Source organism: Podarcis pityusensis (genome assembly GCF_964106645.2).
Source record: "Podarcis pityusensis genome assembly, chromosome: 3".
NCBI classification, from domain to species: domain Eukaryota; kingdom Metazoa; phylum Chordata; class Lepidosauria; order Squamata; family Lacertidae; genus Podarcis; species Podarcis pityusensis.
Window position 1 is genome coordinate 56,087,936 of NC_138026.1, and position 13,283 is coordinate 56,101,218.

General features: G+C 38.4%; 1 protein-coding gene across 5 annotated transcripts in view; it reads left to right on the top strand.

Annotated features, from left to right (window-relative positions):
- NKAIN2 (sodium/potassium transporting ATPase interacting 2) overlaps nucleotides 1–13,283 on the top strand; it is a gene marked incomplete at its 3' end in the record, with an annotated part of 443,436 nt that overhangs the window by 200,590 nt on the left and 229,563 nt on the right. For 4 of the 5 annotated variants that reach the window (XM_080999762.1, XM_080999761.1, XM_080999764.1 and 1 more), the window contains exon 2: nucleotides 10,859–10,996. The exons of the other annotated variant lie outside the window; for it this stretch is intronic. In XM_080999762.1, the coding sequence (XP_080855888.1) occupies nucleotides 10,859–10,996 (138 nt within the window). The remainder of the gene's footprint in view (nucleotides 1–10,858; nucleotides 10,997–13,283) is intronic. 5 annotated transcript variants of the gene reach the window in all.

Below are 13,283 nucleotides of genomic sequence, written 5' to 3' on the forward strand. Positions count from 1 at the left end.
CCTTTAACATAATATATTATAACTTTGGATTCTCACCTGTTAACAATCCATTTTTACATACACCTTTATAACATTGCTGCTTAAACCACTTAACTTCATTCTGACATCCTTCTAACATTCATTAATTTTGCAATATTTCTGTAAATAGTCTTTAAATTTCTTCCAATCTTCTTCCACCGACTCTTCTCCCTGGTCTCGGATTCTGCCAGTCATTTCCGCCAATTCCATGTAGTCCATCACCTTCATCTGCCATTCTTCCAGAGTGGGTAGTTCTTGTGTCTTCCAATACTTTGCAATAAGTATTCTTGCTGCTGTTGTGGCATACATAAAAAAAGTTCTGTCCTTCTTTAGCACCATTTGGCCGACCATGCCCAGGAGAAAGGCCTCTGGTTTCTTCAGAAAGGTATATTTAAATACCCTTTTCATTTCATTATAAATCATCCCCAGAAAGCCTTAATCCTTGGACACATCCACCAAAGGTGAAAGAATGTACCTTCAGTTTCTTTACATTTCCAACATTTATTATCGGGCAAATGATAGATTTTTGCAAGCTTGACTGGTGTCATGTACCACCTGTATATCATTTTCATAATATTCTCTCTTAAAGCATTACATGCCATGAATTTCATACCTGTGGTCCATAACTGTTCCCAGTCAGCCATCATTATGTTATGTCCAACATCTTGTGCCCATTTAATCATAGCAGATTTCACCGTTTCATCCTGTGTATTCCATTTCAACAGCAAGTTATACCTCTTTGACAAGATCTTAGTTTTGGGTTCTAGCAGTTCTGTTTCTAATTTTGATTTTTCCACCTGGAAGCCAATTTTCTTGTCCAAATTGTATGCCTCCATTATCTGATAATAATGAAGCCAGTCTCGCACTTTGTTTTTTAATTTCTCAAAACTCTGCAATTTCAAGCTATCTCCCTCTTGTTCCAAAATTTCCCAATATTTCGGCCATTTGGCCTCCATATTGAGCTTTTTCAGAGCTTTTGCTTCAATTGGTGACAGCCACCTTGGGGTTTTGTTTTCCAGTAGGTCCTTATATCTTATCCAAACATTAAACAATGCTTTCCTGACAATATGGTTTTTAAATGCTTTATGTGCTTTGACCTTATCATACCACAAGTATGCATGCCATCCAAATACATTATTGAAACCCTCTAAATCCAAAATGTCTTTGTTTTCAAGAAGCAGCCATTCTTTCAACCAGCAAAAAGCTGCTGATTCATAATAAAGTTTAAGGTCTGGCAGGGCAAATCCACCTCTTTCCTTTGCATCTGTTAGTATTTTAAATTTTATTCTGGCCTTCTTGCCCTGCCAGACAAATCTAGAGATATCTCTCTGCCACTTCTTGAAGCAATCCATTTTGTCCAAAATTTGCAATGTTTGAAACAGAAACAACATTCTAGGCAATACATTCATTTTTATCGCAGCAATACGGCCTAGCAGTGAAAGCTTCAAATTTGACCAAATTTCTAAATCTTTTTTCACTTCAGCCCAGCATTTTTCGTAACTATCTTTAAATAAATTCCCATTTTTTGCTGTCATGTTAATCCCCAGGTATTTCACTTTCTTAACCACTGTTAAACCTGTCTCATTCTGAAACCTCTCTCTCTCAATCGGTGTTAAATTTTTCTCTAAGACCTTAGTTTTTAACTTATTCAGTTTAAATCCTGCAACCTGACCAAATTCTTGAATCAGTTCCAAAACCCTTTTAGTACTAGATTCTGGCTCCTGTAACGTCAATACTAAGTCATCTGCAAATGCTCTCAACTTGTACTGTTTAGCTCTGACTTGTATACCTTTAACCAACTGGTCCCTTCTAATCATATTCAACAGGACCTCCAGGACCGATATAAAAAGCAATGGGGAGATTGGGCAACCTTGTCGTGTCCCTTTTTCTATCTTAAATTCTTCCGTCACCACGTTATTTACAATTAATTTAGCCTTTTGTTCTGAATAAATTGCACTTATACCATTTTCAAAGCCTTGGCCTACCCCCATCCCCTGTAGGTTCTTCTTCATAAAACTCCAAGAAATGTTGTCAAAAGCTTTCTCCGCGTCCACAAATATCAAAACTGCCTTAGTATTTATGTTCACTTGTAATTTTTCTAAAATGTTGATTATATTTCTCACATTATCAGACAAATGTCTACCCAGGAGAAAGCCTGCTTGGTCTTTATGAATCTCTTCCATTAAAACTTTTTTAAGTCTTTTAGCCAAAATGTCTGCAAAGATTTTATAATCCACATTGAGCAATGATATGGGGCGGTAGTTCTTGAGCTGCGTCTTTTCAGTCTCTGTTTTTGGTACAAGTGTAATATACGCTTCTTTCCACGACTCTGGTGCCCTTTTCCCACCCATTATTTCGTTACAGACTTCCTTCAAAGGTTGTACTAACCATTCTTTTAAGGATCTGTAATATTTAGAGGTCAGTCCATCCGGTCCTGGAGATTTGCCTAGTTGCATATTCTGAATGGCACCTTCTATCTCCTGTTCAGTTATTTTATAGTTCAGCATTAATTTATTTTCCTGAGAGATTTTTTGTAATCCATTTGTTTTCAAAAATCAATCTAAATCAATTTCTTTCTGTGGTCCTTGTGTATATAATTGTTTAAAGTACCTCTGGAAACAGTTTCTAATCTCAGCTGGGTTCTGTATGTTCCTTCCTTCCACTTCTAAATTTGTAACCGTATTTAATTTTTGTCTTTTTTTCATTTGCCAAGCCAACAATTTCCCACATTTATTAGCCGACTCAAATGTCTTTTGTCTCATTTGTTTAATTTTCCATTCTATCTCCTGGTTCATCATTTTCATGTATTGTACTTGATGTAACTTTATTTCTCTCAAAATCTCTTGCGACTTTGGTTTTGCTCTCAATTTCTTTTCACTTTCTTTTATTTTCTCCAGTATTTTATCCTTCTTCTCATTTTGGATTCTCTTCTTTAATGCGTTCTGTTGTATCAAGAACCCTCTCATAACAGCTTTGCTTGCGTCCCAGATTACTCTTTTTTCCACATTGGTGTTCATATTTATCTCAAAATAATCTCTCAAGGTTTTTTGGGCCTTCTTAAGCACTTCTTCATCTCTGAATAAGGTGTCATTCATCCTCCATCTGAAGGAACCAGTTGGTGTTAGTTTCATCTCCATCTTCACAGGATTATGGTCGGAGCAAGTTTTGGGGCAGATTTCCACTTTTCTTGTCTTTGGTGCCATTCCTCTAGTTACCCATATTTGGTCAATTCTTGTCCATGTCAGTTTGGCTTCAGAGAAGAAGGTTCCCTCTCTAGCCAGGGGATTCTTTGTTCTCCAGATATCAACTAGGTCGAAGTTGTCTGTCATCTCAAAAAATGTTTTCGGTAGTCTGCCATCCTTAGTGACTACCTGTCTTTGTGCCTTGTCCATATGTGTAGATACCACTCCGTTCATGTCTCCCATCAAAATCACATTATAATCCAAATAGTCCATCAAGGTCTCATGCAACTTTTTAAAGAATTCAGATTTCCCCTCATTTGGTGCATAAACTCCTACTATCAAAAATTTCTCTCCTTGTGTTTGAATTTCAATTGCCACAAATCTTCCTTGGTCATCTTTGAAGATAAATTTCGGTAATAGTCTCTCCTTTGCATAAATCACTACCCCTCTTTTTTTAACCTTGTCCGAAGAAATAAACTCCTGGCCCAATCTTTTGTTGATCAATACTTTCCTGTGTAGCCTTGTTACGTGTGTTTCCTGTAGACAAATCAAGTCCAATTGTTCCTTTTTTAGTAAATGAAACACAGCTTTCCTTTTCTGGGGGGAGTTGAGACCATTACAATTCCATGTTAAAAGTTGCAGAGCCATGATGTAGTTACTTTGCTTCTCCTCCAACTGCACCAAGTGCCTGTTCCTCTTCTGTCGGTGGTATCACCTTCTCCAGGCGGTCTTTTAATTCAGGAGGTAGTCTTGGTATGTCTAAAATTCCTCTTTCTAGTGCTCTTAACTCTTCTCCAGCTTCTTTCTGCAGGTCTTCTCCGTGGTCTCTTAAAAATCTGTCTTTGTCGTCCTCTGATCTTATTTTTATCTTTCTCCCTTTGTAGCTGAAGGATAGGCCTTGGGGGAATTCCCACCCAAAGATAATTCCGTTGCTTCTCAGCAGGGCGACCAAATCTCTATAATTGGACCTAAGGTCCAAAAGATATTTCGGAATGTCCTTAAATATCTCCACTTTTGACTGATGTATTTCCAAAGTCTTCTGGAAGTGCAGACTCAAGATTTTATCTCTCTCCTCTTTTGTTCGGAGGGTGATCAAACAGTCTCTCACCCTGTTCTTCTTCCCTCCTCTTCCAAGCCTAAAAGCACTCGCTATCTTAAAGTTTTTCTTCTCCAAATCTGGGTTCCAAAAGTCTGCAAATTCCTGCGTAAGAAAGTCAGTCAGATTGTCTTTCTCAAGTTCAGGTACGGCCCTGATCCTCAAATTCGTTTGCTTCTCTTTCAATTCAATCATAGACAATATTGACCTGTGGTCTTCAAGTTGTTTGTGAATCGGTGGTATCTTCTCTTCTACAGCAGTTGCTATTTCCTTTGCTTCTTCAGCTGTCTTTCAGGTCGAGGTAGATTCCTGTAGTAATTTCTCAATAGTTTCTGTGTTAGTATTTACCTTCTGTCCCAAATTATTAATACTTGTAGTATTTTGATCGATTTTAACTGATGCTTCAGCTACTTGTTTACTTATTCTTTCCAAAGATTCATTAATTTTACCTAATGCGTGAGCCAAAACATCTTCAGATGCCATTCCTTTGGGTTTAGATTGTGCCAATGCAGCTCCTATTGGTAATCCAGAAGGGCCAGATGTTGATGCTCTTTGCTGCAGTCCAACGTCGGGACGAAATGATCTACCAGACCTCGTCGTTTTTTCCTGAAGCAAATCTATTTTCTTCTTTCCATCTGCCATAACACTCTAGATAAGGCCAAGGTCAATCCCACGATCAGAACTTGTTTTGAAGTGGAAAATTCCCCTGGCCCAGCTGTTGTTGTAACAATTTCAAACTTCCTCTAGGGGGACACAGTAACAGTCAAAGATTGTTGCCTTAAAATAATTAACATTTTTCTTTTAATCCCCCAATTCACAAAAAAGACGACAGTTTCAATTTCAGTTATTTTCCAGTTACTTTAAAACCAGGAGAAGCCAGCCAGAAATATTGTATCTCACTTGTATCTCACTTGCAGATTTAGCTGTCAAAGAGTACTTTCACCAACAGCGCATTCACAGTACGGCATTCTTACAGTTCACTGGCAACCCATTCCCAGGTTTTAAGCGGTGGATTTTAGCTTCCTTTTCTCTCTTTTTGCACGGAAATACAGCTCAAACCCTTTCCCCCCTCCACTCCTGCAATCAAGGGGGGAAATTGCTTGTTTGATGTTAGAATTATAGTCCTTTTCAAACGTCTTTCAAGGTTTTCGCTTACAAGTTCATTGCTTTGCTCTATTTACAAAGAATGGAAGGCAGACTTCCTGTTTATGCCTCTCTGCTTCGGTGTCAAATTGCTTCTTTGTTCCTTTGTTTCCCAAATTAGCCTACTCACGGATAGTTGTTTTGTAGCCAAATTGTCCCAGGAAAAAGGCAGCACTCTCCGGTAACGGCTGTGCAGCTTCGCTCCACGGAAGAAGCAGTTGACTCACAGCACCGCGCCGCTTCCCCTCTCCGCTCCGGAACCCGTAATCGGGCTCCTTTGCAAGTTGGGGGGGCGCAAAAGGTGCCCGCCGAGTCCCACGGTCACAGGCTTCACCCACCTGTGATTTTTTCAAGGGTCCCCGCTTCGCCGCAGCGGAACAGACCCAATTCCCGCAGAGCTGGTCCCTCCGGATCAGAGGGAGTCCGCCATTACCGATGGCGCCACCCCGGAAGTTGCAGAGGTGGGAAATCCTGTTGCACAAGAGGAAGTCATTCTGCTTCCACAATTATTTAGTTGAACACAGCCCATTGTTACCTGCTTCTTAACTTTCTGCCCTAGACTTATAACTCTCAGTAAGTTGTCATAACCCATGCATTATACAGATGTCCCATGATTCCTTTCCTTTGGCAAAGTTCTTTTATATTCCTCCAACAGTGCAACTGAAAAAGAATAAGTGTGATTCTGTGCATGTCTCCTTAGAAATAAGTCCCGTTGAGTTGAATGGGATTTATTGCCAGGTAGAAAGGTATAGGATTGCAGCTATAATTGTCTGTTGAGGACTATTTTAGTACTCTCCATTTCTGAAGTGAAAACTGTTGTTTTGCCTTTAAGGGTCATGTGATTACAGAGATTAGACATCCTTGGAAGAGTACTTTTAAAAACATTGTCTTATACCTAAACATACAACCCATTGCCACAATCATGGCTAATCATACTCTGCTAGGTTCACCAGAAAGATGGGATAAATACAAATAGCATCTTAAGAACAAATCCAATGGTATATGATAGTCCAAACAGAATAGTCCAAAGAGAGATCAACAACTGATGCAAGTTACAGAAAAGTTCAGCATGTGAAGTTTCCGTCAATGACAACACTGCACATTGATGACCAGATAAACCTTACTTCAGAAGTCCTTAGTACCCACATTTATTGTAGTATATTTTAAAAAGGAAAGTGTATTTTGGGCAGTAATTGGCAGCCACTAGGGACACCACTTTCCTCTCAGCACACATACCATCTAGCCAGTTTAATCTTATGGAATTGTCATCTTGAAAACTTAAGTCAGTGGATACATTTTTAATTTACTAACTCAATGCATTATTTACTTACCCATATTGTTTTCCTATTAGGTTTCTACCTCACAACCTTGGTAATAAAATAGATACAATATGCACATTACTGGTCTATAAAATACTATGTGGGGGTGGGGAATGCAGAAAATTAGGAGAGCAAACTGAGCAACCAGAATGAAACACAGAGATTTGAACAATATGTTGTTCTGGGGAGATGTGTTTAAAAGTCATCACAAAAAGGCCCAGTTATCTGTATGGTGCAGGGCTTAACCCCCATCAATCCCACCCAACAATTTTCTACTTTACTGTGAAAGGGAGGGAGGAAATGTGGTCTCATTCAAGAATGCCAAGAAAGCTGTATACCTACTATAGAAAGATATGACTGAACCATAAAAGATACATAGAAGAAGGGCCATCAAAATAATTGGAAGCATGAAAAAAAATATTTGGAAGGAAATTCTAGCATGTTCAGGGCTTTTCAGCTTAGAAGAAAAGGCATCTTGGAGAGCAGGAGGGTGGAAAAATAGATGTGTCATAAGTAGTGTGGGAAAAGTGACTAAGGTACTATTACCTGCTCTCTTTCTCCACACCAGTTGTGACAAGCTTATCTCTCCAGCCTGTCATAACACACTGTTGAAATAAGCAGTTATTTCTAAGTTGATTATTATAAATCTTGTAATAAATGTCTTCAGTAAAGTACATCTCTGGGATGGGAATGTGAACCACAAATGTAAACATTTTGATCAATGGTCAATGTAATTTTTTTCTGCATTGTGTTTAAGAAGTGAAACACATGATCAGCAAGTTCACATGATGATCAGCTGTTATACGACACCACATCAGACTATAGTTGGAGAACTGAAGACTTGGTTGCTCCCTGATTCAAAATAGTAATAATAAACATCCTTTCACATAACTACTGTGTTTTGGAGAAGACTAGGCTAAAGCTCTTCTCATTGCTATACTGGATTTTTGTATATGCTGTAAGTTTGCTCTCAGACCTCTGAAGTTATATACAGTGCAGATCTATTCATGTCTACTCAGAAGTAAGCCCTATTGAGTTCAATGGAATATAGTTCAGGTAACCATGTATAGGAATGTAGTCATAGTCAAGCAACAGACATCAAGTGGAATTGCTGATCATGTCGTTTGACTATAAATTCAGAGCACAAAAACTTCAAACAAAGAAGATGGGGAAAATCTTCCTTCTAAAAAGTAAGGGGAGGGGGAGCAAAAAGGAAAAAAAAGCCCAGAAATACACTGTGAATATATCTACCTTGCTCATAAGGGACAATGGATCAATTGAATTAGGCATTTATGTCATGCGGGTACCTTAGTTAATTTAAAAGTTAATATTGGGGCCTAAGATTAAGTATCACCAGAATAATTAATTTTGTTTACTGATTTTATTTTAATTTAGAAAGGCATTCAAGAACATAACCAATCAAACTCTCCGGAGGGAACTAATTCTTATCAGTCTGCTGCTGAATATTTGCCCTCAAAAGCCAAAATTGATTCTCATGTAATCCATTCAGAAATGGTGATGTTTGTGTTTATTCTGCACTGCAGTTGGGTCCAAAAGTACCACATGAAGATGTTTTTATACAGTCTGAAGCAAGAGCCCCTCTTTAGGAGAACTCCACCACTGCGTTTTCTAAAGATTATTAGGAAATCATCACCTCTCTCTATCTTATCAGTTCAGAGAATCCACGGGATCCACTACAGTGCCCCATGTATTTGGTGATAATTGCTGCTAAAAACAGGGTCTCAGTGAATGATTTGTTCCAATATGTGTTGGACCTGGAATAAATTTCATTTCAAGCACCCTCCTACTCAGTATGGACAAGAGGTTCCTTCCATACAGAGCAGCTGAAAATAAGATAGAAGGTAGAATGTTGGTGAATTTAGTCCATTGTGATGTCCATTCATAGCTGAACTGTAGCTCCCACTGATGGACTGATGCTGTCTGTTATGGAGTTGGAACTTGATTTCTCCATCCAGATGTATGACAAACAGTCTTTGATTGGTCAAAATCAGTGCATTGAGCATTGCTTGACATTTTGCAGAAAAGCAGTTTCTGGATTCTTCCAGAGTTTGGTGCCGTTTCAAGGATGAAAGTATTAAGCACACATTTTGAACTTAGAAATGGGCAAATTTGTCAGTTTTGGTTTTCTCAGGTTCTCATTTCCCCCCAACCTTGAGTTCTCCACATTTCCATCAGTCTGCAATTAATTTATTTTTAAAAAGAGTCTCTGTGCATTTTAGTGCAAATTTCTCCTAATAAGCACATGTTTTTATTCACTTTTGTCTAATATGCAGTATTGCAAAGCAATATTCCCTAAAACATTATTTTCACTATCATAAGCATACTTTTACCTTAGTACAGGGGGGCACAACCTGCGAACCGCCAGATGGTTGTTGGACTACAACTCCCATCATCCATGATCACTGGCTATGCTGGCTGGGAGTTGTAGTCCAGAAACATCTGGAGGGCCACAGATTGTGCACCCCTGCCTTAATAGATACATTTTTGTATACACTGGTTGGTTGGCGAAATCCATTGCAAAATTCAGAAAAGTGTGATTTTTCAAGGGATGGCTGTCTATTGTTTGCCTGTTGTTTCCGAAAAGTGCAGATGAAGGAGGTTCGCCTTTAAATATGAACTGAAAGGAATTTCTCCCCAATCACCTTTTCTATCATGCAGCAGTTAACATCAGCTGTGATTTGATCTGCACAAGAAAAGTGTTAAATCTGGCAGCATATTTTAAAAAGAGCATTTATTTTTGTCTTATTGATGCACCATTGCTCTTAAGGGGAACTGGACATATTTTACTTTTTTACTTTTTTATTTAATGCCCCCCCCCCAAGACTCAAGGGGAGAATTCAATGTAAAATAGTAAAATGTATGTAAAAAGATGTATGTACTTTACACACATTTTAAGCATTTTACGATTCCCCCTGAGAGCGATGGCAGGTGATCAAATTCTGTAACTTCCAGCAGGCCTTACTACGGTGATTTCAATCTGCATGGCAACAAACCACTTTTTAGGCTAGCTGTACACAGCTGGATGAAATCGCTTTTTAAAAACAACATGATTAGGCAGACAGCCCCCAGATCACCTTGTGAGAGCTCACAACTTAGACCACCTCGTAATTGGTGTGAGAGTTGTTATTGTTTTACAACCAAGCAGTATATAAATTTTATAAAACAAACGTTTTTCCCCCTTTGTTTTTTTCATTTAAACAACTTCTGTGCAGATTTTAAAGGATATATACTTCGGAAACCTGTCCTGAACAACCCACATGGAAACAGGATGGAATGGAATTTTGTCCTGTCCCATGATGACATTGATTTATTCCCTGGTTCTATCCCTAGTTTTTAATAACCCAAGTAGGTGAAAAGTGTGATGGAAAGTAGCTCCAAAAGGGTAGATTTGTATGTGATGTGATATATATAGATATATAGAGAGATATATAGAGATATAGATAGATAGATATAGATATAGATATAGATATAGATATAGATATAGATATAGATATAGATATAGATATAGATATAGATATAGATATAGATATAGATATAGATATAGATATAGATATAGATACACACACATGTTTAAACAATACACACATATCTCTTGGTTATAAGAAATTTATAAGAAATGTATCTGAAGCAAAGGCTAAGAGAAAGGATGAGTTGGTGCAAATAGAGGGGAACGATGGGGTAGCTGTGTCTTTAACTTGGCTTGGACTTCCAAACCAGCTGGTGATAGAGAGCCTGTCAGTAATAACAGTAATAAATGACAGATGTAGTCATGTTGTACCTGCTTCAACTAAAGCATCTCCTTGAATGGGAATAATATCTTGGCAAAATTGTCCTTGTGAATATTTTTGCTATCGGATTATAACTCAATGGACTGTCACAGAAATGCTGTTTTCAGTAAAACAAAAGGAGTGAATTGTTGCAAAGTCATCCCAACTTTCCCCCCTGCTTCCTGAACCATATATCTAGTGAGGCAATGTTTCTAGTGGTGGTAAGTGAAGAGGGAAAATGCTTTCCAAAGCCTCTGACTATTTTTTCTCATGAGCTATTCTAATCAAATCATTGTTGCTGTTTAATCCTAGGTATGTGTGCTGGAGAGACAGATATTTGATTTCCTTGGTTATCAGTGGGCACCAATCCTGGCAAATTTTGTACACATTATTATAGTCATACTTGGCTTATTTGGAACCATCCAGTATAGACCTCGCTACATAACAGGAGTAAGTACCATTCACCTTGTATCCTTAACTCTGTATTTGCCATGTATGGTACAAAACAAACAAACTTGGAGTTGGGAAGAAATTTTATTTGGAGATTTGAAGTAATATGCCCAGTATATCTAGGTAATTGTTTTCAACACATTTAAATGTACAGTGTGTTTTTTTTTAAAGGGGGTGGGAGTATATTTTTAAAAAATCCTACAGAAATATATTGCTACATTATTTATTACTACATTATTGCTATACATATGAAAACTTAAATTATTTCTGCTATTGTTTCTATAGAGAAAGCAGGAATACAATCTGGCTCTCTTCTCTTTGCTTCCAAAATGGTTTAAACTTGAAAACCACCAAACAGCAGAGGAATCCTGCAGAAAATGGCCATAGTAAATACTGAAAGCCAAGGAATAGATGGAGAGAAAAGAAGATTTGCAGCCTGATATTGCACATGTTTGATGGGTTTCAAATTAGATCACAGCCGTAGAACAGTAGGCTAGTAACAAATCTAAGTGTGTGTTGAAAGTCAGGTCGGAGTTAAAGTTGAAGGGTGATCCAAAGAAGACAAAACTGATGAGCTGTAGTGAAGCATGATAAAATGAAATCTGTTAACAACCCTACAAAAATACTACATCGCAATTAGGCTATTAAAAGGGGATGCAATGCAATACAGTTAGAGCTTGGATCAATGGTCTCCAACCTTTCTGGTCCTATGGACTTGTCTGCAAACTACAACAACTGTTATGAACACCACACACACTCTGGCTGCAACTTCACAAAATACCCCATACCACAACTAGGCTTGAAGAAAAAGCTTTCTGATGACCAAAGAAGGCTTCTTTCAAGGCTAATTTCAGCGTGAGAGGGAAGACTGTGGGCCCTGGAAAGGCCTCTCTGGGCATATGTGTGCCTGCAGTTGCCACATTGGCAAGCCATGAACTAAACCAGTGGCTAGAGATAACATGGATATAATCCTCATAAGAGGGAACTTCTAGATATACCACAGATTTCTGAATTTGGCAAATGATACTGAATGAGCAAAATAAAAGTGAACCTGAGATTCCCCTGCAGCAAACTCATTCCCACTTTCCTACATTGCAAACTTATTATCCATCTCTGACCATTTCCCCAATTTATGACATGCCTTTTTAATATCAATTTGCAAGCCCTCGAGTCAAGGACTATCCTTAGGCTTGGTTTGCATGTATTTACCAGCTACAGATAAAGGGGATGTGGTACCCTGCCCACTAGTCTGGGGGTGCCTGTCTTCAACTGGGGTGCCTGGTCTTCTACCAGGCTTCTCCTTGTAGGTATCCTTGTTAGCACAGAGGCTAGATGTGAAAAATCCAACAAGTGTAGGCTCAATTGATATAATCTACAACCCACATACATTTTGGAAATTGGCTAAATGATTCAGACCTTGGTGCATCAGCTGTATTCAAATATTATGCCATTGGTAGATGTCCTTTGGGCCCATAGGCATGGATGCTGCCCAAGGTCAAGGCAGAACAGTATCATCCCATTGCCCCTGTTGCATATGGCTGGTATGTTTGTCCAAACTAGCTTACTTAGTGCAGATTAAAATCTGGCAATCTTTAAAAGCATAATAAAACCCCATTCCTGTAAAAACCCCCACCTCTTATTCCTTTCTTTATGATCTTAGAACTTTTATTGCTCAAAGACATTAATAAGGCACACTATTCATGATGCCCCTACCTCCTAACCTTTATGAAGATCCTTCTTTCTTTAGAATAAGTCCTGTGAAATAACATCAGAGTGACTTGTGGGTTCTTGACATTTTTACAAGCAATCTCCTTCTGTACTAAATATATAGCACTTTGTACTGGATAAAGCACAGATCAATGAACTATGTGGGTGCTTCACAGATTACAAGCATTGTCACTCAAGGATAAAGAAATCTTTCTTCTGGCTTGGAATGGCTCACTTTGGTGGTCTTCCTGTAACCAATATAATGAAAAGGAAGTTCCTATTTTTTGCACAGCAAGTCAAGTCCCCTTAATTTTTGGTAACGAACTTTGAAAATGTGGAGTCTCTGTTTGCATCTTCAGGTTGCTTTCACCCCAGTGTTTCATACAGCAACCTATTTCATATTTTCATGTGAAATCAAATGAATACATGCCAGGGAAGTGGCACTGTGTAAGTAGGTTCCATACCTGACCTACATACATTCATTAGAATGCATCTGTAGAGAGCCCACAATGGATATGAACACTGTTGTGTTGGTGTATGCAGGGCCACACTTAGTAGGACAAATTGGCAGTTCACGTTT